The sequence below is a fragment of the Ictalurus punctatus genome, chromosome 2 (genome assembly GCF_001660625.3).
Source record: "Ictalurus punctatus breed USDA103 chromosome 2, Coco_2.0, whole genome shotgun sequence".
Taxonomy (NCBI): Eukaryota; Metazoa; Chordata; class Actinopteri; order Siluriformes; family Ictaluridae; genus Ictalurus; species Ictalurus punctatus.
Window position 1 is genome coordinate 17,218,988 of NC_030417.2, and position 23,066 is coordinate 17,242,053.

Genomic DNA, 23,066 nt, shown 5'->3' on the forward strand with positions numbered 1-23,066 from the left:
AAAACTAGCTAGTTTCACCATGCGACACTGCAATGAAAAGTAAATACTTCCAATGCTACTAAAAATTGTAGTTAAGCTAGTAGCATTGGCACATGTAGTAAAAGCAACTCCTTATTACCAATCTTCTGTTTCTTCTTCCGAGAAATCACAAGTCTGACGTATCGCTGATGTATGAAGTTACATATTCAAGGTGCTCACGGTCGCTATGGTTTTAAGTTACCGATTTGTTTAGATTTACGGGAAATAGAACCAACTGAGTTCTTTGACAAATGAGGGATGAGAAATAAATTACAGCTGCTGCATTCGCATATGTGAACATGATTTGCTCATACATATTTATGACAAAAAATTTTTTTTATTAATTTACCTGTCATGTTCAGTATACATCTGCTTGGACTTTTGCAGCAAAGTACAGAGTTGCAACACCCGATTTTCGACGTTTATTTTAATATGGCTACCGAAAAGCTTAGGCTCTGTTCTATTTAAAAGAGCTGGTTGGAGCAACTCACATGTGCCCACACTCAATTATGCCTCCCTTTGAACACACACGGGATCATTTTATTTCCCTGAAAGGCTGATTTTGTAGATGAGTGACCTTAACTCAAATTACACGCAAGGGCTTCAAATCGGATGACAACACAACCCACCACTCTGTGATCAACAATCTGAAGCATGAAAGACAGGCTAAAATATGATGCTATACAATTTAGAACACTGTCACGAAGATGTGCAAATAGTTTGATGAGGACACACTGACAGGAAAATGGAAACATTAAGGAAGACTCAAGCCAAAGTTTTACTATAAAGTGCATGCTTATAAGTGCTGAATGGTTTTACTCCTCAAATAGCACAGCAATTGGGCAATGAATACAGTTTCCATTTATTAAAGAAATGTCTTACTTTTGATCTGTTTACAAGTATGCTCTCAAAAGAATGCAGCTCATGTTACAAAAAAAAAAAAAACCCAAAGCATGAAACATTATCCATCATTCACAATGGTATTTTTTTTTCAGGTCTGGAATCACAAGATCTTACTTAAGGGTATAAGTAAATATTACTTGATACTTTTGAAACTGGTACTTTGTGTACAATACCCCTGTGTATTTGTGCTCAAAATAACATGTCCTGCAGTGATTCGTATTATTAATCTATATAAAACCTTCACAGGAGGCCAATAACGCTAATTATTGATAATGAGAATCCTCATTTCTCCTGTGGAGGGGGAAGGAAAAACTACAAAATTTGTCTGATCAAAATTGAGAAAACCAACAATACCATACAAATAAGCACCTCATGGTAGTGAAATCCAATCTTGGAGGCATAAAAATAAAGTCCTGGGATACAGAGTGGAATAAAAGTCTTTTATTGTTTAGCTATGGCATTATCCATGTTCCCAAAAGAAGCTGCACAGGCAAACAAAAACAATGACGTCGCTTCAATAGAGACTACCTCGAGATAGCATTTTTAAAAAAAAAATAAAATAAAAAAAAAAAAAAAAAGCACAAAGATCTTTGTCAAGCCCGTGCCCCCCCCTAAACTCTCCATATTTCACCCCACACCTTATTTGGAACAACTGTGACACTGAAAAGCGCCTCTGTTGGCGTACTTTTTTTTTTTTTTTTTTTGTCTTTAATAAGAATGCATATATTTCTCCCACCCCAATACTCCAAGGTTTAACAGCTGATCGTATAAAAAAAAAAATAATAAAAAAAAAAATAAAGCTACACATCGTTACACTTTTCAGTCAGATTACATAGAAACCGATTATTAGTGTTCGACACCATTTACGTGAGAAAGATTTCAGAAAGCAAAATGAGGCAAGTCCACTATAACTCAAAACTACAGAAGACATAAAAAGGAAATACAAATTACCGCTGAAACAAAATAAAATAAAAATAGTGTGGGGGGGGGGATGAATACATACTAGAGGTCAAAACCAAGCTAGGAGGGTCAGTACCATAGACTGATCATCTTTATATATATAAAAAAAAAAAGGAAAAAAAAAAAGGTTTACAGTTCCATCTTTAGACCTTCCTTCTCCAGTCTTAAAAAGCAACCGCTCCCAAAATCCCTCTCGACTTTCCTTCCTCCATCAGGGCCAAAAAAAAAAAAAAAAAGTCCAGAATAATAACAATAACAAAAAAGGGGTGGGGAGATTGGCTTCCCTTCCTCTTGTTCCTCGTAGAAAACTCCCTCTCATCTCCAACAGGTGTAGGTGTGTGTGTGTGTGTGTGTGTTTGTGTGTGCGCATTGTGTCAGGCACTTTCCGATATGCTCGCCCACCCACCGCAACCCTTCCACGACTCCTTAGGCAAATATCACAATGCAGATTCATTCACACAATACAGCTGCAAACAAACAAAACAATTCAGCATTATAGGAACAAGTTGTTACCAGAAATGAGTGTAAAAATAGAAATTTGCTAGATCATGGAGGGTACAACCCCCAAAGACCTTATAAAGAGAAAGAAGTTAAAATAAAAAAGTAGCATGCTAACCTATGTTAACCTTGCTCCTCTCTGAAGGAATTAATCATTACACCACACCAAAATGGATTCTAGACGGTACAAACGTAAAACCTGGTAGCATAGCCCCCACCCTTCTCTTCCACCACTTGGGAGTCTCTCACCTTCTCTACTTGCAGACTGTGTGTGTGAGAGAATGTGTTTAGAGGTCCGTGTCGAACCAGGCCAGCTGATTGGAGTCTGTGGGAGGAAGGCCGTCCATCAGGTCGTGGCTGTGGCCGAGGTCAGGAAGCCCCTCCACTGGGTACTCTGCTCCAGGATGGTGGCCAGCCAGCTCATGTTCCAGTATGCCATCCATGCCCAGCCCGTCCTGACCATAGCCCGAGTGGAAAGAGCGGTAGCTGGGGTCTATGACGGGAGGGGTGTACATATTTAGACATGAATGATATATTTAAGCAGTGTAGTGGTGCAGGCAGGCAGGCAGGCAGGCACACACACACACACACACACACACACACACACACACACACACACACACAATGTTTAAATACAAAATATTAATGATGCATTCAGGTAAAACTTGAATATGTTCGCCTCCATATTTGATACATTCACCAATCTAGGGGTTGATGATAAAGATATGGTTAGAATTACACTCTGAAATAAAAGGCTGTTTCAGTGTGATCATACCATCAGTCCTGAGTTTGCTGAATATTTGTATGAATGAATCATGGTTTTTAATACTATAAATAGTATATAAAATAAATCAGGATCATTTTTGCCATCAACTGAGTCAACCTGATGCAACAAGGTAAACATGGCAGAACTCCTTACCGTCTGGTCTGTATCCAACAGGCTCTCCCTGAGCTCCTATATCCAGACCCATATCAGCAGTCTAAAAAAGATGGACAGAAAATCAAATACAGCCATATAATTAAATCATGCGTGCGTGCTCCATTACCAAGTGTGTGTACCTCATTCCAGGCCATGGGCTCTGTTCTGAAGAGAGAGCTGGTCAGCTCAACGGATAGACGCTTCTTGTAGTCCTGAGGTTTATCCTCAGACATGCGAAACAGCACAGCTGCCGCATATGTAGCTGGAGAGAGAGCGAGAGAGAGAGAAAAAGAAAGATATTAAAACCTTAGCAACATGTTCATTTCATCAGAATAACTGTCCGGTCTCCATGTCCGGTTTATTATAATAGGATATATTGTATTCGTGTTTAACTGCACATTTCAAGTGAAGCGTCAGAGCAACGCTTGTTTGCAGTAAGTCTGAAACTTTCATGGTCCGATGAAACAAATTATGGGATTGCCCTTTTCCAAATGAGGACACACTGTGCTACTTTGGATTCATCCAAAGTAGGAAACCTCAGATGACAGCTGTCCTTATGCTGCCTTCCAAATAGAACAGACTGTACCTGACTAAAAAAGCTGAAGCAAAGAAAAGGCCATGAAGAATGTTTTGTACTTTTGAGCGGAAAATGTCTCGAAATGCAGCAAAAATTCTCATTTCTAAAAAGCCAACGAGCGGAAAAACGAGGGCAGTATGAATAAAATTGGGATTAATCATTTATCTAACATTAGGAACACAGTTTAGATTGGACCACCCCGCTAAATACACACTCACCCACTCCCTCGTTCCTGGAGTGCAGCAGTTCAGTGAGGGGCGCAGTGGCTCCCTCGGCTTCGATAGCCTCGGCCGCTTCCTTGTCCTGCGCCAGTTCACACAGCACGCCGGCCGCCACACGCTGGATGTTTTCGATCGGAGAGTACAGCAACTGCACGATGAAGGAGAGAGGCAACTCTTGAGTATTGGTGCTTTTAATTCATGAACTTAACTATAAGATTAGTGCATTGGCATGATATGCAAAACATTATGCTGTAGCCTACCTGAACAAACAGAGGGATGGTGTTGAGTCCTCGGATAACAATTCTGTTGTGCACATCTCTGGCCAAGATGTGGAGCGCGCCAGTGCAGCCCTCTACGATCTCCTCCATTCGAACACCCTCCTGTAGAGCATGCATAAAAAAAAAATGAACTCAATCACAATCTTAATTCTATGTTTAAAAACAGTTTGCACAAAAAGAGTCCTTTTAACTCGAGGCATTCGCCAAAATACTCACCACAAACTGTTGCTGTGTGCCTCCCATGGATGTGCGTCTCTGGGTGTCCTGGTGTGCCCTCACGAGCAGCTGGACTAATCGGGGTATGGCACCCTGCTCACGCAGCGGGGCGTGATTGGCTGGACATAGCGCCAGGTTACGGATCAGACCAACTGTGGCCTGGGAGGGGGAGCAAAACGGAATGATCAGACATGTATAGCTAACTTGAAGGCGATTAATCAATAAATTTGCATAACTGGTTGACATAAGTACTTTAATAATCTAATTAATATTTTCTCCCCATAATTCATTTAAATAAGCAAATTCTGAACAGTTGGTGAAAACCTTTTACCTTAATAAGAGGCCAGTGTGAGGGTGGGTGCAGCAGTTTGACCACAACAGGAAGGCCGTAGTGCAGGCGCACAGCATTCTGGGCCATTTCAGCATCCTGGTGTCTGGAAGTGAGATGGCGGAGGGCGCACACAGCCGGCTCGGTGATGTCCTCACGGTCTCCGGCTCGGAGCACAGTGCGCACGAGCGACTCGATGCCACCGACCTGGCACACCATCATTTTGTTCTTGTAGTTGTTGCAGGTAAGGTTGGACAGGATGCCAGCAGCGCAGGTCACCACATTGATGTCATCTGAGCCAAGCAGCTGGACCAGGGTGCCCAGCAGGCCTTCCATACCCTCCTGTAGCACGCAAAAAAAAAATTACATAAAATAAAGCCAGGTTAACAAGACTGAAAATATAGAACGGAAATACCTACATACAACAGGTTTTGTTCGTTTTTATGTAATAAATTACAAACGGTGTGTTTATACCTGCTTGGTGGCAGCGTCCGACAGGTTTCTGAGGGTCCAGAGGCAGTTCTGTACCAGTCGCTGACTGGGGTCGGTCAGGTGAAGGCCAAGAGCCTGCATGCCTCCTGAAAAGAAGAAAAAAAAGGTGTGAAAAACACACAGACTTGCCAATTTCTGCAAGCAGGGTGTGCACATGTATTCGAAAACAAAGGACTTTAAAATATAAAAATTAAAATAAATAAATAAAAAAAAACTTTTCATATAAGATCTAATTTGCATTACACACAATCACATTTGCTATATGTATAAATTCATTGCAGATATACTACATGGTGAAGTTCTATGCTTCTGACAGTCCAAACAGTTTGGACTATTTTCTGTTTTCCAGCCATGTCTGCTCGATTATTGCATTTACTCAAACTGTCCATGATAGCTCCATGAGCAGGAATCCTGACCGAGCTCAGTGCAATACTAAGTCACTCTGGATAATTACATCTTCCAAGTACATTTCTTGATCTAATAAGAATGAAAAAACAGGCTTTTTTTTTTTTTTTTTTAAACAAACAGCCTAAAAAGCGCTCCATATTAAATTTAAGGCTTTGCATTTGTAGAGTAATTTCAGACAAACAAACGTTTTCTAACGAAACACAGACACTTTGCAATTGTGTGGGCATTCAAGGCAAAGCCAATAAAAACCTGAACACTTTGATCATTGTGTGCGGGTGTGTGTTTGTCTGTATAAACGCACCAGCCTCCACAATGGCAGGTTTGTTACTGGAGCAAACGGACAGCACTTTGAGAACACGGCTGGTTGTCCACAGTAGCTTTTCGTATGTGTAGGTCCTCATGATGTTGACCAGAGCCTGAGGGCCGCCGCTAGCCAAGATGATCAACTAAAAGAAACAAAAAGGCAGCTTGCTTAGACACCCGAAATAGGCCAGGATATGGTGCAATGACAGTACAAAGCAGCCACAAACAATCGTGTTTTTATGGAATCCCTTTTCACCTTGCTCTCCTGGTTGCCGTAGGCCAGGATCTGTAGACAGTCTGTGGTGATGGCCAGGAATTTAACATTGGTCTTGTTCAGCAGGGCAACCATCTTCTGCAGGCCACCAGCCAGGCGGACGGCCATTTTAGCACCTTCCTGGTGCAGGAGGAGGTTGTGCAGGGTGGTGATTGCGTAGAAAAGCACACTGTCGACTGGAGATCTGCCCCCAACACACACAGACCATTACTCAAGCAATTAAAAATAGCTGTTAATCTATTGAATTGTGATCATTTGTATAACTGAACACTATAAAATGTGATAAATATTTAACGCATTTTATTATACCAACAAGTTCAAGGCACGTAAGCAATAAAATGCTTTAGAGTGTAGTGTTAACACCATTAAGACTATTTTGTAAACTTATTATAAGCTAATATTTGAATAAACTACGCAAGATCATGTGGAGATTCCACAGCCACTACAAACCACTTTCCTCAGTCTTGCTCTTACCCGAGCATCTTGACGAGAGCAGGGATGCCGCCAGATTTGAAAATGGCGAGGAGGCCCTCCCGGTGGTGGGAGAGGTTGTGCAGTGTGCCAGCAGTGCAGCGTGCCGTCTCCACGTCAGCCGTGTTCTGCATGGTCCTCACGATGGCGGACACCATCTGAGGGGAGCGCATAATGGCGTGCCGCGATGCTTCCTTCTTCGACAGCTGATGCACCATGACGGACGCCTTGTTCACCACCACCTCCAGAGAGAAACGGTAGATGGTTAAGAAATGAAACATGCTGCTCCAGTTCTGTGAAAATTTTTACCTGAAGTCCTTAATGTCCTTTTTATTTTTATTGTGAAGCTGTGACCGCAGATATTTTTCTGGGTCAAACTTAAAATAACCAATTTATTTTTAAATATACCTAGTGTTACTTTAAATTACCCCTATATAATAAATAAATAAATATATATAAATAAATAAATAAATAAACAAACAAACAAACACACACACACATACACACATCATCTTTAGCAGAAATAATACCAACAAAAAAACACCACCACAACTAAGCAATCTTCACCTGGTCTTCATCATTGAGGAGCTTGGTGAGCTCTGGAATAGCCCTGGTGGCAAGTTCGGCATCATCCTGGTAGTTGATGAGGTTCACCACGGCATGTTTGAGCATCTGGGATGGCTCAGCCAGCCGCTGCACATTGGTGGGGTTAGCGGAGTCAAACTGGGTGGTGGGGATCGGCATGCCCTCGTCAAGGGTCTCAGGGAACATAGCAGCACGCACACGCTGGGCACGGGTCATGGCGTACTGACCATCTATGTCTGGAAAGAGCACACAGGTGTTAGCATCACACTAAGGCCTGCAATCCATGGATATTTGACACAAACGCCTTCGGTGTCTCACCTAAACCACAGAAACTAATTCATACCTGCCACCTGCTCCGGTGTAAAGGGCTGACTGAATCCCTGCTCCCACTCATACAGCACCTGGTTGTCCAGCTCCTCGTCCTCTGGGTTCCCCTTGCCAGAGAGGGACGGTGCTGTGGTGGTGGCTCCAGAGTGGATACCAGAGTCAAGGTAAGACTGCTGCTGCCAGTGGCTCACCGCAGCCTTCCGGTCCTGCTCCATCGCCATGTCCAGCTCCATCAGATCAGCTATACACCCCCAACCACAGCAAAGAATGGATGTTAATCAGATAAGACAATTTTCTTAGACTAAAAATTAAGGTGGGGGGGTTGAGAGGGTGAGAAGAGAGAGACAACACACTGTGCAATCTGCGCAAAAAAAAAACAAAACAAAAAAAACCCACCATTAAAATGACTAGACTGCAGCATCAAGCATCATTAATCTTGAGTCGACTGAGACACAAAAAGCAGAGATGCCGACACAGTCACCACCCCCTGACTAAAGGAATGCATAACTAAGCCTATAAAAGAAATTTGACTATTTGCCTTAAGTTCAGTTAATAAACTGAAACTTGCTTGTCAAATACCTGTACTACCCTAACCAGCATTACTATTTCTTACAGTTCAATCACTATGTACGTAATAAAACTACTGAGTCTGGAAGTTCCATCCTGTATGTATTCCCAGACTGGAATTGTAGTTGGGGTTTGGATGAGCTTCCTGTGAGTCATTTCTGCAGACAATCTACTTGATGGAACACTTTAGATCCTGGGGGAAGAGCTTTATGAACATCGGTGGGAAAAGGGGGATGGGTTCAAGGAGCCTCAAAAAAACCCATTCATGTCAAACCACCCTAACTCATTTTTAAAATGATGAGAATCTAACCTAATGCATCTTTTAATTTGAATAGCTGGACACGACATGCGTTACAGATACAGTAAGCAACGACTAGTTTCTAGTCTTTTCAAGATCTTTCTACATGTTTAAACACATCCTGCCTGGGTTTCAGTCGCTGCGTGTGGTATCGTTGGGTGTACGTAGTAGGGGGAGGGCACCGTCTTTTCTGGAGATCGCTCATTACCATGCAAACCCATTCATTTACTTCCTAGCTATAATAAGAATTTCCAAGACTGTGGAAAACGTGTACTCACACTGGGTAGCCATCGTGATGCCGAGCTGTCAGTCCGAACTACTTCCAAATCTGTGTGGGAGAAACAAAGCAACGTGATCGTGAGCGTACAGAAAGAAATCAGGCAGAGGCACAAAGTGTAACTTGGCAAAGCTGTGAAAGAGGACATGCGATACGGGCTCTTACAAACTGCCTGAAATCTGATCGTCCGTATTCAACACTCCGTTCCTTTCAGACAACAGCTGTCTCTCTCTGTGTGTGTGTGTGGGGTGGGGGGTCTCGAGTCATACAGCCTCAAGCTGTGTGTGTGTTCTCAGGGAAACTCCCAACATTCAAGCAGCTGTGTGTATATCTGTGTGTGTGTGTGTGTGTGTGTGTGTGTGTGTGTGTGTGTGTGTGAGTCATACTGGCACTAGCAATAAAAACATTCCTGGGGGTTAGTCCACGTCATTCATCAGCACTTGATGAGTATCGAGATGTGCAGAACAAGGTGATGGAGATCAACAAGCTAATTGAAAATTAACAGCCTTGGGACAGACAGATGCTCGTTTCTACCAGAAACGTTTAAATGCTTATGGACTAAAAACTAATACATGGCAAGCCCACAACATAAAAGACATGCGTTTGCTGGACTTTTTTTTTTGTTTTACACACAGAAAACAAAATGACTTTGGTCAAAGTTGTAAAAGTAATCTCGCAGCCACCTTCATATCATTTCAGCAACAGACTTGACTCTTCATCGAAAACCCTAAGAAATTTCATTCAAACGTGGGTCAAGGAACTAGTCACCAGTAGAAAAGTCTACACACCAGAACTAGCTAGGATACACCATGCTTATTCCAGTATACAACTATTTATTTTTTAAATAACCAGGTTGGAATGTAAAACTTTTTAGAACTGGCCAAGATGGCTGCAATCCACCTAGTTCTTAAACAAGACGACAGAAGGAAGTAGGAGTGCGACAGATGGGCTAATTTTTTTTTTTTTTTTTTTTTTACAAATACATTTTAAAATGTGTGTGTCTGTGTAAGCCAACTAGCTGAACAAATACTGCACTTTTCCCTTTTAAAATAAGCAGAATAGGGTGCATTGTTAATCAAGACTGACCTATGATCACAAGACTTGTAGTAACAGGACAACATTTTTTTTATGTAAGATGGGGGAAAAAAACCCATAATTAACTATAAACAGCACACTTATTCCATCTCTTTGGCTTGTTTTTAAACAAAGCTGTTCCAGCGAAATCATATTTCACACTTTTTTCTTTCTCAATAAGCTGACTAAACTAGAACTTGTACAAACATGTTAGCCGGAGCTTTGAAATCAACACTAAAAATTTAGTCAACAGCCACAAACCTGCCTTAGTGTTTCTGCAGAACGAGAGAGGATGTGGACTAATCCAGGACAACGGAAACCACTTTTAGGTATGGCTTCCTGAGCTATGACTCGGGCTGAAGAGTGAGCGAAAGCTTTGGTTAGAGGATGATTTAGTCCTTTTCATTAAAAATAAACAGGACGAAGTCCAAAATCTACTTGAATTCACCATTACCTTGAATTCCCCTTGAGCTACCAAGGTAGAGATAAGAGATTAATTAAACTGTGACTAACATGCAAATCCTTTTCAGTATTGCTGGGTTTTTTTTCCACGGTATTACCAAAGCAACCACAACAGGATGAAAACACACACGACCTGCTAGAAAAACAAAGTCACTGTCGTGTGCCCTGTATCGCTCGGTACACCGCGTAACATTTAATAATGAGTTTTCACGTATGTGCAACATGAGACTATGTTCATACAGGTCTGGCAAAACCATCATCAAATCTGAATCATAAGCTTTGTTCAAATGGGGTTATGGAGAAAGTTTGTATTTTACAGGTTCCTCTGTGAGACTTCAACATGGAGCGATTAGCTCCCCCCCACTCAATACCCAAATGAGAAAATTACAGGCAGAATTAATTACCCGTTTTTTTTTCTTCGACCGAGATTTTTCCATGCGGCTTCGATCGTGCATCATAGAGGACAATCCGCCCCCCCAGAAAAAAAATGTGTTTGACTGCTGCTATTTAGTCCTGTGTGCGTGTTCGTTCCCCTCCACAAGACGATAAACACTTCCCAAGTCTCAAAACTTAAAAATGGATGCTTTTCCAATTTTGTGTTCCCAAATTGTCTCTATGAACTTTGTTTGCCCCACTCTGAAATAAGAGCTATAATAAGAGCGTTTCTTCTTGACTCCAGTGCCTCGTCGACTGCTTGGATACCATGTTGTAAACAGAGTATGATCATATGGCTGCATCCAGCTTCTTCAAAAATTCAACCTGCTAGAAACTTGCTGTGGTCATTATGTGCATTGCACTTAAATTAACTTATTAAATTTGGCTTCAACTGTCTTCCGTTTTCACTCCAAGGCATAAATCTCAACTAGTCGACTTCTAAAAGTCCCAAATTAATCAAACATACCAAATTTTAGACAAGAATTGTTCTGACTTGTTAAGAGTCTTTTTCTAGAGCCCCAAAGTTTTGAAAAACGAGCACACAGTAAAAAGTTTGGGGAGAGGAAAAAAAAAAGAAAAAGAAAAAAAGCATGAGTACAGGACTTTGAAAGTTGTGCAGTTTAGAGCAAATCAGCTTCCATTTAAAACACAGCTGAGTGAAAATCAGGACACAAGCCAGACTCAAATAACCACATCCAAGAGAAAGCTGTGGCTAATAGCTGAAACATTGGCCGAAGACCTGCTGTAGTTACGCTTTGTCAAGACAACAGACTTGAGGTGTGAGAATGATCTCTGTTGAGCACTAGAGCTATTGAAATGAAAAACAAGCATCTGTAGAATGTTTGTTTACCTTTTTCCACCACAACAATTTCAAAGCCCAAATCCATAACATCATAATCTGCATTTTTTTAAAAAATGATGAAATCCCAACATAGAGCTTGGTCAATGCAAAAAGCCTTCAGTGTTGGTTTGGTCTTGAGGAATTAAGGAAAAAATGCTTCACATTAGGTCTTTGCATTTTTATATACACACCATCAGGTTTTTCATGCATATTAGCCATGTTAACATTTGAGAGGAGCTTAAAATACAGCAATTCACACCCTTACTCAGGCTTTAAAAAAACAAAAAAATCATGCAGCTCAACTGAAGCTCCTACTCAGAAAAAGAGCCCCTTTTACACACAGGTAATTACAGGAACCCACATTTATGAAAACATCCTGCAGTCAGCGTCGGACATTCCACTGTGTGTTTGGCTGCCGGGGAGGTACAGTACGGCACTTCAGACGTCTGCCTACACCAAACCAGACAGAAAGATTCTTAATAGGAGGAGGGAAACTGTAGCGCTGTGAAGTCGTGCCAAAGTTAATAAATCGGTCTTTTCCCGCCCCCTTCAAACGGGTGAAGGGGGGGTGGTCCTGTTCAAAAATGCTCCGAGTACACACAGGAGCAGCTGTGGCTATGAAAACACACTTTGTAAGCAGTTCATTCAACATCACTCAGATCCAAATGAAAAAAAGAAAACATTTCAATGCTGAACTGAAAACGTTTCCGTGACTGCCTCAGGACTCGCTCAGAGTCAGAGAGGAAGGGAGCTATGAAGCCACAACATGATAATCAAACCCTTAATCACACAATTAAATATTACTACATTATACATCTGCCTTTCAAAGACGACGTGAACAGCATGATGAACAAACCTTAAACAAGAGCTCCTATCTTTAAACCAAGCACCAAGACAGACCGCCGTTGTCCACATGGAAGCGATTTAGAAAAGCCGCATCCTCAAAGCAAACGTAGTACACCGCCTGAGCCTCCTTCACGGGTTTCCTTCACTATAACGATCACTATCACTAAAGGATTCCTTCACTATGACAATAGCAAAGGATCGCTTTTCACGAACTGCACAACTAAACATGTTGTTCTCCAGCTACATTTTCCGTGCAGTGGCGTAAAGGAAAGCGGATGCAGTGTTTCTGGGGTCCCCCCCCCTTAGCGAGACGACACGCAGCTCTCCGTCTGGCAGATCAAAGATGCGCTCTACAACAGTTTCATAATCCTGCTGCTCCTTTGGTCCCCTGTTCCTGTGCAAAACACTCACGTTTCCTCCTCACCTTCCTGAAAAGGTTGCTGAAGAGCTCGTGATGAATCAAGGCTTGTGTTAGAGAAGGGATTACACTAAAACTGAATCTATAGTGGAGGAAAACTGCTGTCTTTTTCAGGAAGTTAAAGAGTGCCGTAAGCTGTCCTCATATAAAAAGAGTCAGAAAAAACACACTCAGAGGAAACTTCATTTGTATGAATTCCCATGAAATTCAGGAATTAATTTACATTAAACAAACATTTTTGCCAAAGTAGCACACAAATCCCTAAGCTGCTTCCACACATGACTCAAACCCTGGTGTGTTTTCTGCTTGACACAGATCTTATAAGTAGATCAGAACACAGCGATCCAACACTCACAGCGTCCGAGTGTGGAGCAGAGGAAGCGAATCAAAACATCTCGCACATTTCTGGTTGCTGCGTTTCCCACCACCCTCCCTTGCTGAACTAAACCAAAAAAACAGAGCTGTAGTACCACAGAGAAAACAAATCAAAGTTGAACTGCTAAGTTTTCAACCCTGGATGTCTCACAATCGTTTTTTGAGCCCATCTCTGGGATAAACCAAACCACTAGGCGGTCTGTTCTAGGTGGAAAAAGCGCCATAAAGTTTTTTCATTTAAAAGCATTTATTCAGCTTTGCCTTGCTAACACGTCAGCAAATCACAACTGCTTTATTTTCTCATTAACCCAAAGACTGAAAGTCACTCATTAACAGGTTTAAACAGTCCACGTTGTTGCAGAAGTATGTAGGAGTCGGCTCACCGAGGGCATAACTGAGGGTTAAACACTGAGGTGCAGGGGTTTTGTGATCACGTTTCAAATAAACAACATTAACAAAACTTTTGATGAAGAAACAAAAATACTAGCAAATAGAAGAATGTCTGTTGAAGACGTAAATCATTAACCTTGTGCTGAATGAGTGAGTGTCCTACACTAGTTACATAATGATTACTCTAATTACTTAATGTATTATACCCTAAACAGTAAGTAGTTTACCTCTGTTTATAAGTAGAATTACAAAATACGCTTAATATTTTAGGTTTCAGGCACATTTCATAAGCGTGTTGGTCCTGTTGTGGGCGAGTTGTGTGAATTGTGGTAAGGCTTGAAGTAGTCCTCCATTTTGTGCATTAAGATAAACCGGTTGTAATTAAACGGCTAGCAAACTTCTTATTGTAACCTGAAAAACCCAAAAACACTTATGATATCTTTAAATGTATTGTAATATTAGCAATGTTTGTGCAGTTACACGCACCTTAATACACAAATTGGTCACACTCGAGGGGAAAAAAAGAAGGGGAAAAAATAATAATAACTAGCATGCTAATCAAACGTAAGCTTATTAAATAACACTGCTAGCAATCGCAATCAGTTCACACCTATACTCCAAAGAAATCCCACCTCGTCGCACAGGATTGGCTCACATCCAAAAAACCTGTGCTCTCTCATTGGCTAGGGAGTATATCTAATTAGCAAACTGTTCACGTGTACGCATTGTTAGCCAATCCGGCACTGTTTGTCAGAAAACGGGTAGGGAGAGGGGGAAAAAAAACAATTATGTAGCTATCTAAACAGCGACTCTCTCGCGCTCGCTCTCTCACACCTGAAACGTGCGTGTAGTTGTAGAGTTTTGGTGCAAAGCATGTGAATCTAAAATACAAAAACCTGTTCCCAATGAAAAATGCCATTATTTCGAAGAGACTGTTGGCTAATTAGCCAAGTTCTCATCAAGCTCAGTTGCGACGTTGCTCATGTATAACATGAGGAAAAATATAAAAGTTAATCATTAGTAAGTAGTAATAAGCTAGAAAATCAACCCGACCTTTACACAGACATGGACACATTTTGCTAGTCAGAGGAAAAAGTCAAACCGTTTCGATGGTAAACAGAAGAAACGCCTAAACTTCTATTAACTCACACACATTTTAAACGTACCTGATACAAAAAAAACGGATAACCCGTTTTTCCCCCCTTTTCTTTCTTCTTTGAGCGGCGTGAGAGCAACCTTTTCAGTATCCAAAACTGGAATGAAAACAGCAAGATCACCGGGAATTTCTTCTTCTTCTTCTTCGTGCCTCCTCTCCGCTGCGGCTCGCTGCTATGTTAGCTGGAAACTGGAGCCTCAAAATGGCGTCCCGTCACTGTCGCCCCTGCCCGAGTCATACTGCGCATGCGTACTGCTTTCACGCACAACGCACACCTCAGAGGAAGTTCTTATTACGGTGAATGCGGTTAATGTATCCTACCGCGTGCTTAACAAAATATAAACCGCTACCTGAGGTGTGTGGGTTTTCGACATGCGTGGAATAATTATCAGACTGTTTTCATGATCAACGTATAATATAAATATTGATAAATATCTTGTTATTATTAATGAAAACGCGACATTTTTTCCACATTTCCTTCGAAGAAAACTATGTGGTATGCGCGGATGGATATGGTGTATGTAGTCAGGACGGGGTCCATTCATTAGTATGGAATGTGTCTGATTTGGGAGAACAACTTCCAAACACAAAGTAGCTTTTATATTAGGATTACGCGTTATTCAATGCATTATATATATATATATATATATATATATATATATATATATATATATATATATATATATATATATATATATATATATATATATATATATATATTAAATACTCGTAGTAAGTTGTTTTTAAGAGACTTTTTTGTGGAGTTAACCTATATAATTTTACATAGTGTTATAGCAAAAATGGCACACGAATTGCTTATAAATCTTGTATGGCCTACTGATTTCTCCTCAACCAGTATAGACGAAAGGAAGTAATTCCGAACCTGAGTATTTGAACTAAAAGAGAGCACAAGCGCTACAAGTGTATAACCATTTCATACTTTATTTAAAATATACACTCAATGAGCACTTTATTCAGAAAAGCTGTACACCTACAAATTCATGCAATTAACTATAATCAGCCAATCATGTGGCAGCAGTGCAATGCATAAAATCATGCTGATACAGGCTAGCCACTTCAGGTAATGTTCACATCAACCATCAGAATGTGGGGGAAAATGTGATCTCTGTGATTTTAACCATGGGATGATTGTTGGTGTCAGCTGGGATTGTTTGAGTATTTCAGAAACCATTGATCTGGGATTTTCACACACAACAGTTTCTAGACTGTACTCAGAGTGGTGTAATGAAGAAAAAAACATCAAGTGAGCGGTAGTTCTGTGGACAGGAACGTCTTGTCGATGTGGGAGGTCAAAGGATAATGGCCAGACTGCTTTGAGCTGCCAAAGGCTACAGTAACTCCGATAACCACGCTGTACAATTGTGGTGAACAGAAAAGCATCTCAGAATGCACAACTCATCAAACCTTGAGGTGGATTGGCTACAACAGAAGAAGACCACGTTGGGTTTCACTTCTGTCAGTCAGTAACAGAAAGCTGAGGCTGCAGTGGGCACAGGCTCAACACATAGATGGTAGGGTCAGAATTTAGCACCAACAGCATGAATCCATGGACTCAACCTGCCTTGTATCAACACTCCAGACTGGTGGAGGTAGTGTAATGGTGTGGGGAATGTTTTCTTGGCGTAATTTGGGCCTGTTAATACCAATCAATCATCACAAGAATACCACAGCCTATTTGATTATTGTTGCTGACCATGTGTATCCCTTCATGGCCGCAAGTTACCCACCTTCCAATGGCTACTTCTAGCACCATTTCACATAGCAAAATTCATTTCAAACTGGTTTTATGAACATGACATTTGAATGATTCTTACCTATGTTCACAAGCTCTTTGGTGACCTGTATAGTGTCTATAAAATGACTGACAGGATGCACATCCAAACACAAACAAGACCAAGCATTCCGGACAGGAGGTCAGTTTTCCCAGTCCAAATGGGTTTCTCAGCAATCTTGTTAAACCATGATTTAACCCATTGCTTTTTATCATGTACAAATAACCTGGAAGTTAGTATAAGTTAGAAATAAAAATATTGACTATTGCACCTTTAACACTGAAACATTTTGGACATATTCTTGAAATATTAGGTTATTAAAAGTGTCCTTGTAAAATAAATAAATACTACTAATAAATATACTACTTGTTATTGCTTACAAATTCAAATGATCAAGTCATTATCAGCTGTTTTGGATAAAAATGATGTTCCATTCAGGCTGTACCCTTGGCCTCACACCCGGTGTTCCCAAGATATGCTCTGGCTCCACTAAGATCCTGTTTCAATTGTTCATTTTCATGACACAAATGCATGTTACCTTTAACAGATATTTATATTCAAATCTCCACACAAGAAAAATAAAACTAGTGCACACCAGTATTACTTTTGTGGCACACAGTAGAATAGGTCATGAGTATAAGTTAATGGCATAACAATTTATGCCAGTTTAGGAATCAAGATGAAATTATTCACCACTCAATTATAGGTGGCAATTGTTTTTTTTATGCCATTCCTCAAAACAGTTTCTAGTCAGCTGCAGGCAAAGAGGAACGTTGCACTTCCCGCACTTCCATGGAGTGTTACTCTTTTTGGAACGTTGGAATCGGCAGAGGACGCAAGTCCTGCGACCTTGCGAAGCCACTTGTCTCACGTCTGTAGACAGTTTGGCCACTGGCACCGGTACATGATCACAGCTGGCCCGTTTTGAAGGGATTTTCTGTGACATGCCGCACAGCTGTGCAGTCAGCTCCTCCATGAACACTTTGTGCGTCAAGGCATCACGTAGTTGTTTGGATGCAAGCTCTTTGTGTAAGATGTATGCATTAGTAGCCGCAATGTCCAAGAAGTGCAAAAACAGCTTCCGGTACCATTTCATGGTCTTCTGCTGTGCTGTGTAGTACTGGATCAGTTGGTCGGACAAGTCCACACCTCCCATGTGTTCGTTGTACTTGAGGACAGGAGTGGGGCATGAAAATTTCTGCGTGTCCCAGGTCCCTTTTGTGGTCTTCACCTTCCGTTGTATCGTCTCGCCGTTGAAGGCTGAGTGGATTGTAGAGCAGACAGAGACTTCTTGAGCATCCATCCACTTCACAAACACCAGAGGACCATCCCTGATCCATCTGAAGTCTCCCCTGCATGATGTTCTACTGAGAGCGTTTAATGTAGTACTCGGGCAGTCCTTACAAGCCTTCTTGTTGTCCCTGTACGTCCCACAAGCGCCAAATTTCTGAGCGTGCAAGTCCCTGAATAGTTTTGGGCTCGTGTAGAAATTGTCCATGTACACATGGTACCCAGAACCCAAGAAGGAATGATCCATAAATGACATCACAGTGTCATATGAAATCCCATGTCCTGTATAAGAGCTGTCCTTTCCTGTGTACACAGCAAAATCGACTGTGTATCCATTGCTCGAGTCAGCCATTACAAACAACTTGAAGCCCCATTTGGTGGGCTTTCTCTTCATGTACTGTGTCATACCCGTTTTTGCTTTCGTTGCCACCATTCGTTCGTCCACGGTAAGGTTTCTCTGTGGATGATAAAAGGTTTTGCAGGCCTCCCGAATCCTGTCCATGAGCGGTTTCACCCGGAACAGTCGGTCGTACTGCGGTGTTCCCCGTCTAATATCGTTTTCTTGGTCCTCATCCGGATCGCTCATGTGCACGTTCCAGGATATAGTCCTATATCTGTCTCTCGTCATCACTGTCCTTGGGAAGGCAATGGAAAAAATGTTGTTTTGCCGCCAATAATCTCGAATGTGGTCCAGCTTTATCAGGGCCATGAAATAAATGAGTCCAATGTACTTGTAGAACTCATCTACTGTCAACGCGGTCCATTTGTACTTGCACCCTTGTTCAATGTTCCTGGCAGCCTGTTTATTAGTGTTCTGACACAGGGTAGCCACAGCATCTGCAGAGAAGAAGAGTTTGAACAACTCCAGAGGTGTGTGCTTGTCTGCCGAGTTCAGTTGCACCCCGGGAGGCCGTGCAGGCCAGAACCGAATTGCTGCTGGAGCCACGTCTGCGTCTTCGGGTGTCTTCCATGCTAGCGATTTTGACTGAGTAGACCTGTGTGGCTTTTTCACTTGTGGTGTGTGCTGCTCACCATCTTGACTTCTGCAAACAGAATACATTTACCTTTGTGAGGAAAATATTGTTTGCCACTTGTTCCAGCCAAGACGTACTTATTAAAACTATAACAATAGTCCTCGCTTTGACTACTGTACAAGAGAACAAAATTTACTTGATGTATTCTGGTGTGGCTGAGGCTCACCATAAATACACAATACAACTAATAAAATCCCTCTAGCACTAGGTTTGTTACCTTGACACCTTTTCATAGTGTATGATTGTGCAGTTACCTCATTGTTTTTCAAATGTCTACATGTCAATTTTTTTCCTGATCAGGTTTTTTCCTCCATTCTTTTTGTGGCTGATGTAAACATATTACTCTGCCACTTCTCTGAGCCATCAGCTCATGTGCCTCATTCACAACACAACCGCATTTTGTACAGCCTGGAGTCTTCTATGTGGTGTCCTCGCTTATTTACTGTTGCAAAGTTACTTACTCATCGGCAGAATCATCCTCATCCAGATCCATAATTTCTTCATTGTCGTCCTCGTCCTCGAGACCCGATAAGTCGTTTCCACCGTCATCGTCGGTCTCCTGAAGGACATCAAGTGGCTCCGGTGTGACCGTGCTGGAAGCCATGTTCTGAAATAATTTTTACATCGAAAAATGTACGCAGTACTTCTTCATTTTTTTTGGCCACTCTTTTACTGAGCTTTTTCTCCTTTTCAACAAAACAATAACCCTGATTTGCATGCACTGGGGCTGGGCAGGTTCTCCTACTTCCTACAAGTTGTTTAAGGTGAACCGAGGCAATCAGCGTATATGAATAGACAGGAATGTGTTAATGGACAGAAGAATGGGCAGATTTAAAGTAGTTTAGCTTAATGGCAGCCAAGTAAAGTACATGAATTACACTATGAATAGAGAGCTATAGGATGACTGATTTTGCGCCCCATGCTGGCGTGACCTGCTACAATTGTAGTGTTAAATATAAAGATTTGTAAAGCATTTATAAACACAATATCTTAAAGGTGAAGCATACACAAGAGCTTGCACATGTCCAGCTGCAGCTATATATTTAATAATTATATTTAATTGTTCGGGGGGGGGGGGGGGGGGGGGCTATTAAGAAACAGTATTTTAAACACTTTCTGTGTCCATCCAGAAAGTGAATTGTTTACTTCATATTTAAAAAATGGACCCGTCAGATGACACTTCCTCATAGGTCGTGATATTGTAAGATGACATTTATGTTTGTGGATGCTGCTTATGTCTATAGCCAGGATTTCTTCATTTTCTCACAATAAAATGAGCCATTTCAGATAAAACACATTCCCAATTATTTACATTTAAAAGTACTTTTTGGCACAGCATGACATGTTCATCGATCGCCTCGCCATGACAACACTGTTTGTGATATCAAAAATGCCTTTTCAGTTTAACATCATGGGCAACTTGACATCATACTTACCAAATTTGGTTTGAATCTGATGAATCTGCTAGATAGGAGGTGTATTTAAACATTTAGTATGTCTCAAAATGCACAATATCCACAGTGGCTGGCCCATATGCTCACCTTAAAGCCATTACATTTCATGACATTCTCACAAAAAAAAAAGAGCAAATAAAATAAGTAATAAATAAGTAATAAGTAATAAAAAGGTGTAAAGTACTTTTTGATCAAAACATATATTCCTGCTAACCAAAAAGACTTTGGATTGCAAGTTGGCTTGCCTGTTTAAAAAAAATAAAGACTTTGCTGAAGTGCTTTGACCATTTTAAACAAAAATCTTATAGACACTGTGTATAATAAACTATTATAAACTGTTATGCCGATAGTGTACTTCCAAAGCCAAAAGTGGTACGTACGATATAGATGACCTATGGATATCATCATTTGCATGTGGATTTGCCTACAAGGTTTAATAATAGCTGAGTCACTCTTACAGCTGCTTTAGTTTCATTTTCATGGTTACTCGCACCTCTGATGACATCATTCAAACAAGAGCATGTGAAAAGATGGTCAAGGACATACACTTTATCAACAGATTCCACTACAAAAAAAAGAAAAGAAAAATGCACTGACCAGAGATTCTTCTGTGCTGATGAGGGTTGTTAGGGTTTCACAGTTAGTCACAGTGTAAGATTGAACAGCTGACTTCTCCAAAACACCACCTACATGTTCCTAAGTTTGTCATAGATGGCGGTATGACCAGTTTGTCCAGCTCAGCCTGTGGTTTGAAACCTGGCGTCATTGTACCAACAGGTGTAATGTTTTGTTTGTTTTTTTTTGCTTTCATTTTTACCACCAGCTTATGTGTTTTTAAATGTTTGACTAATACTGTGAAAACATGATATTTTTAGACTAGGACATCATACCTTGAAAACTTCAGACTGTAATAAGACGACTAGCAAAGTATCTCATGCAACGTACACACTGTAACCATAACAACAGCACCACAGAGTCTACTTGAAATTACTTGAATTGGCAAAATTGTTTTGCACAGTGATGTCTTTCACAGTGATGTTTGTTGGTAAATGAGACCTTTTAGCTGTACACATGTTCAATGCACGTGAATCGAAGATGCGTGATGTGATGACATCACATGACGTGTCCTGGCCCAAATCTGTGGAAAATCTGAGATCTGCGTTGATTTCTGTGATCGCAAAATCACAAAATCTTGCAGGGACTGATAGATAAAGATTGATTTGAGGCATGGTGAGGGAAATATAACCAGGGAGGCATATTTGTTAAGACCCAAGGTCTGAGCTTCTTTATTTGCTGTCGATCCAACTTCTGATATTACCACTGCCATATTCTCAACACTCCATCAGTGCCTTCTTAACAGGGCGGCGCAGACGGCGGAGGGAGAGGAAGCAAAAGCGGGGATGCAGGTCCGGTATTATGCTAAGGCTAAGAAAACAACCACACAAGCCACCTTTACCGAGCCTGTTTCTCTCCAATGCCAGATCCCTAGTGAATAAAATCGACAACTTGGAATTACAACTAGCTGGAAATCGCTATGTTCGCGACTGCTGTGTTTTGATTATTACTGAAACCTGGCTTCATCCGAGGATACCCGATGCTAGCATGCAGCTAGCAGGTCGTACTATGCTTCGCTGGGACAGGACTGAGGACTCCGGTAAGAGCAGAGGGGGGGGGCTCTGTATGTATGTGCATGAGAATTGGTGTAACAACGGAACAATGATAGACAAACATTGTTCCCCTGACCTCGAGTACATGTCCGTAAGATGTCGGCCCTTTTTTCTACCGAGAGAGCTTACAGTGGTGATTATCACGGCTGTGTATATTCCACCTGATGCCAATGTGAACACGGCGCTCTCTCTCCTGTTGAACACCATAAACGAGCAGCAGAGGGCTTACCCAGACGGTGTTCACATAATTGCAGGAGACTTTAATAAGGCGAACTTGAAGACTGTACTCCCGAAATTCTATCAACATGTTAAGTGTTTTACTAGAGGGGCGAACACTTTGGATCATGTTTACTCCAACATCAAGCACGCGTATAGAGCCATACCTCTCCCCCACCTCGGCCAATCAGACCATCTCTCCCTCCTGCTCTCCCCTGCCTACACACCCCTCAGACGCAGTGTCACGACCACTATAAAGACTGTTACCACCTGGCCTGATGATGCATTCTGCAAACTACAGGACTGCTTCGAACAGACAGACTGGGATTTGTTTGAACATCAAGATCTAGAAACATTAACAGGAACGGTACTGGACTACATCAAGTTCTGTATCGGAAATGTGACTGTGGAAAAAAACATCCGGGTTTTCCAAAACCAGAAACCATGGATGACCAAACAGGTCTGCACACTACTCAAAGCCCGCGACGCTGCCTTCAGGTCTGGTAATAGAGCTCTGTACAGAGCTGCCCGTGCCAACCTGAAAGGCGGTATTAAGGAAGCTAAGGCGGCCTATAAGAGGAGCATAGAGTCCCACCTGTCCAGCAAAAATAAACGGGAGGTGTGGCAGGGTATACAGAACATCACAAACTACAGAGGCCGTGAGGCGACAACAGGAGTCCTGAGTGCGATTCTGG

At 41.5% G+C, this 23,066-nt stretch overlaps 2 protein-coding genes across 2 annotated transcripts; both read right to left on the reverse strand.

Annotated features, from left to right (window-relative positions):
• Positions 1–1,347: 1,347 nt before the first annotated feature.
• LOC108256545 (catenin beta-1) lies at positions 1,348–15,142 on the reverse strand. Its single transcript, XM_017453526.3, has 16 exons — positions 14,928–15,142; positions 8,922–8,971; positions 7,795–8,019; positions 7,434–7,687; positions 6,870–7,108; positions 6,378–6,579; positions 6,120–6,264; positions 5,393–5,496; positions 4,922–5,260; positions 4,591–4,749; positions 4,357–4,476; positions 4,094–4,244; positions 3,439–3,560; positions 3,299–3,359; positions 2,629–2,872; positions 1,348–2,348 (listed from the first exon to the last, which is right to left on the reverse strand). The coding sequence occupies exons 2-15, from the start codon at positions 8,932–8,934 to the stop codon at positions 2,667–2,669; spliced, it is 2,340 nt and encodes a 779-aa protein (XP_017309015.1). The 5' UTR covers positions 8,935–8,971; positions 14,928–15,142; the 3' UTR covers positions 1,348–2,348; positions 2,629–2,666.
• Positions 15,143–15,843: 701 nt separating this feature from the next.
• On the reverse strand, positions 15,844–21,743 carry LOC108258503 (piggyBac transposable element-derived protein 4). Its single transcript, XM_017457187.3, has 3 exons — positions 21,086–21,743; positions 19,496–19,641; positions 15,844–19,043 (listed from the first exon to the last, which is right to left on the reverse strand). Exons 2-3 carry the CDS (start codon positions 19,636–19,638, stop codon positions 17,411–17,413), a joined length of 1,776 nt encoding a protein of 591 aa, XP_017312676.1. The 5' UTR covers positions 19,639–19,641; positions 21,086–21,743; the 3' UTR covers positions 15,844–17,410.
• Positions 21,744–23,066: the final 1,323 nt, after the last annotated feature.

What these genes read in the sequence shown, in the direction of transcription:
- LOC108256545 (XM_017453526.3), bottom strand. An exon ending in ACCTGCCATTGTGGAGGCTG is followed by an intron (nt 5,497 to 6,119) that starts GTGCGTTTATAC and finishes TCTTCTTTTCAG; the next exon opens with GAGGCATGCAGGCTCTTGGC. An exon ending in GCACACAGCAACAGTTTGTG is followed by an intron (nt 4,477 to 4,590) that starts GTGAGTATTTTG and finishes CATGCTCTACAG; the next exon opens with GAGGGTGTTCGAATGGAGGA.
- LOC108258503 (XM_017457187.3), bottom strand. Translation starts at nt 19,638, where the DNA reads ATGGCTTCCAGCACGGTCACACCGGAGCCACTTGATGTCCTTCAGGAG. An exon ending in GAGGATGATTCTGCCGATGA is followed by an intron (nt 19,044 to 19,495) that starts GTAAGTAACTTT and finishes TTCTGTTTGCAG; the next exon opens with AAGTCAAGATGGTGAGCAGC.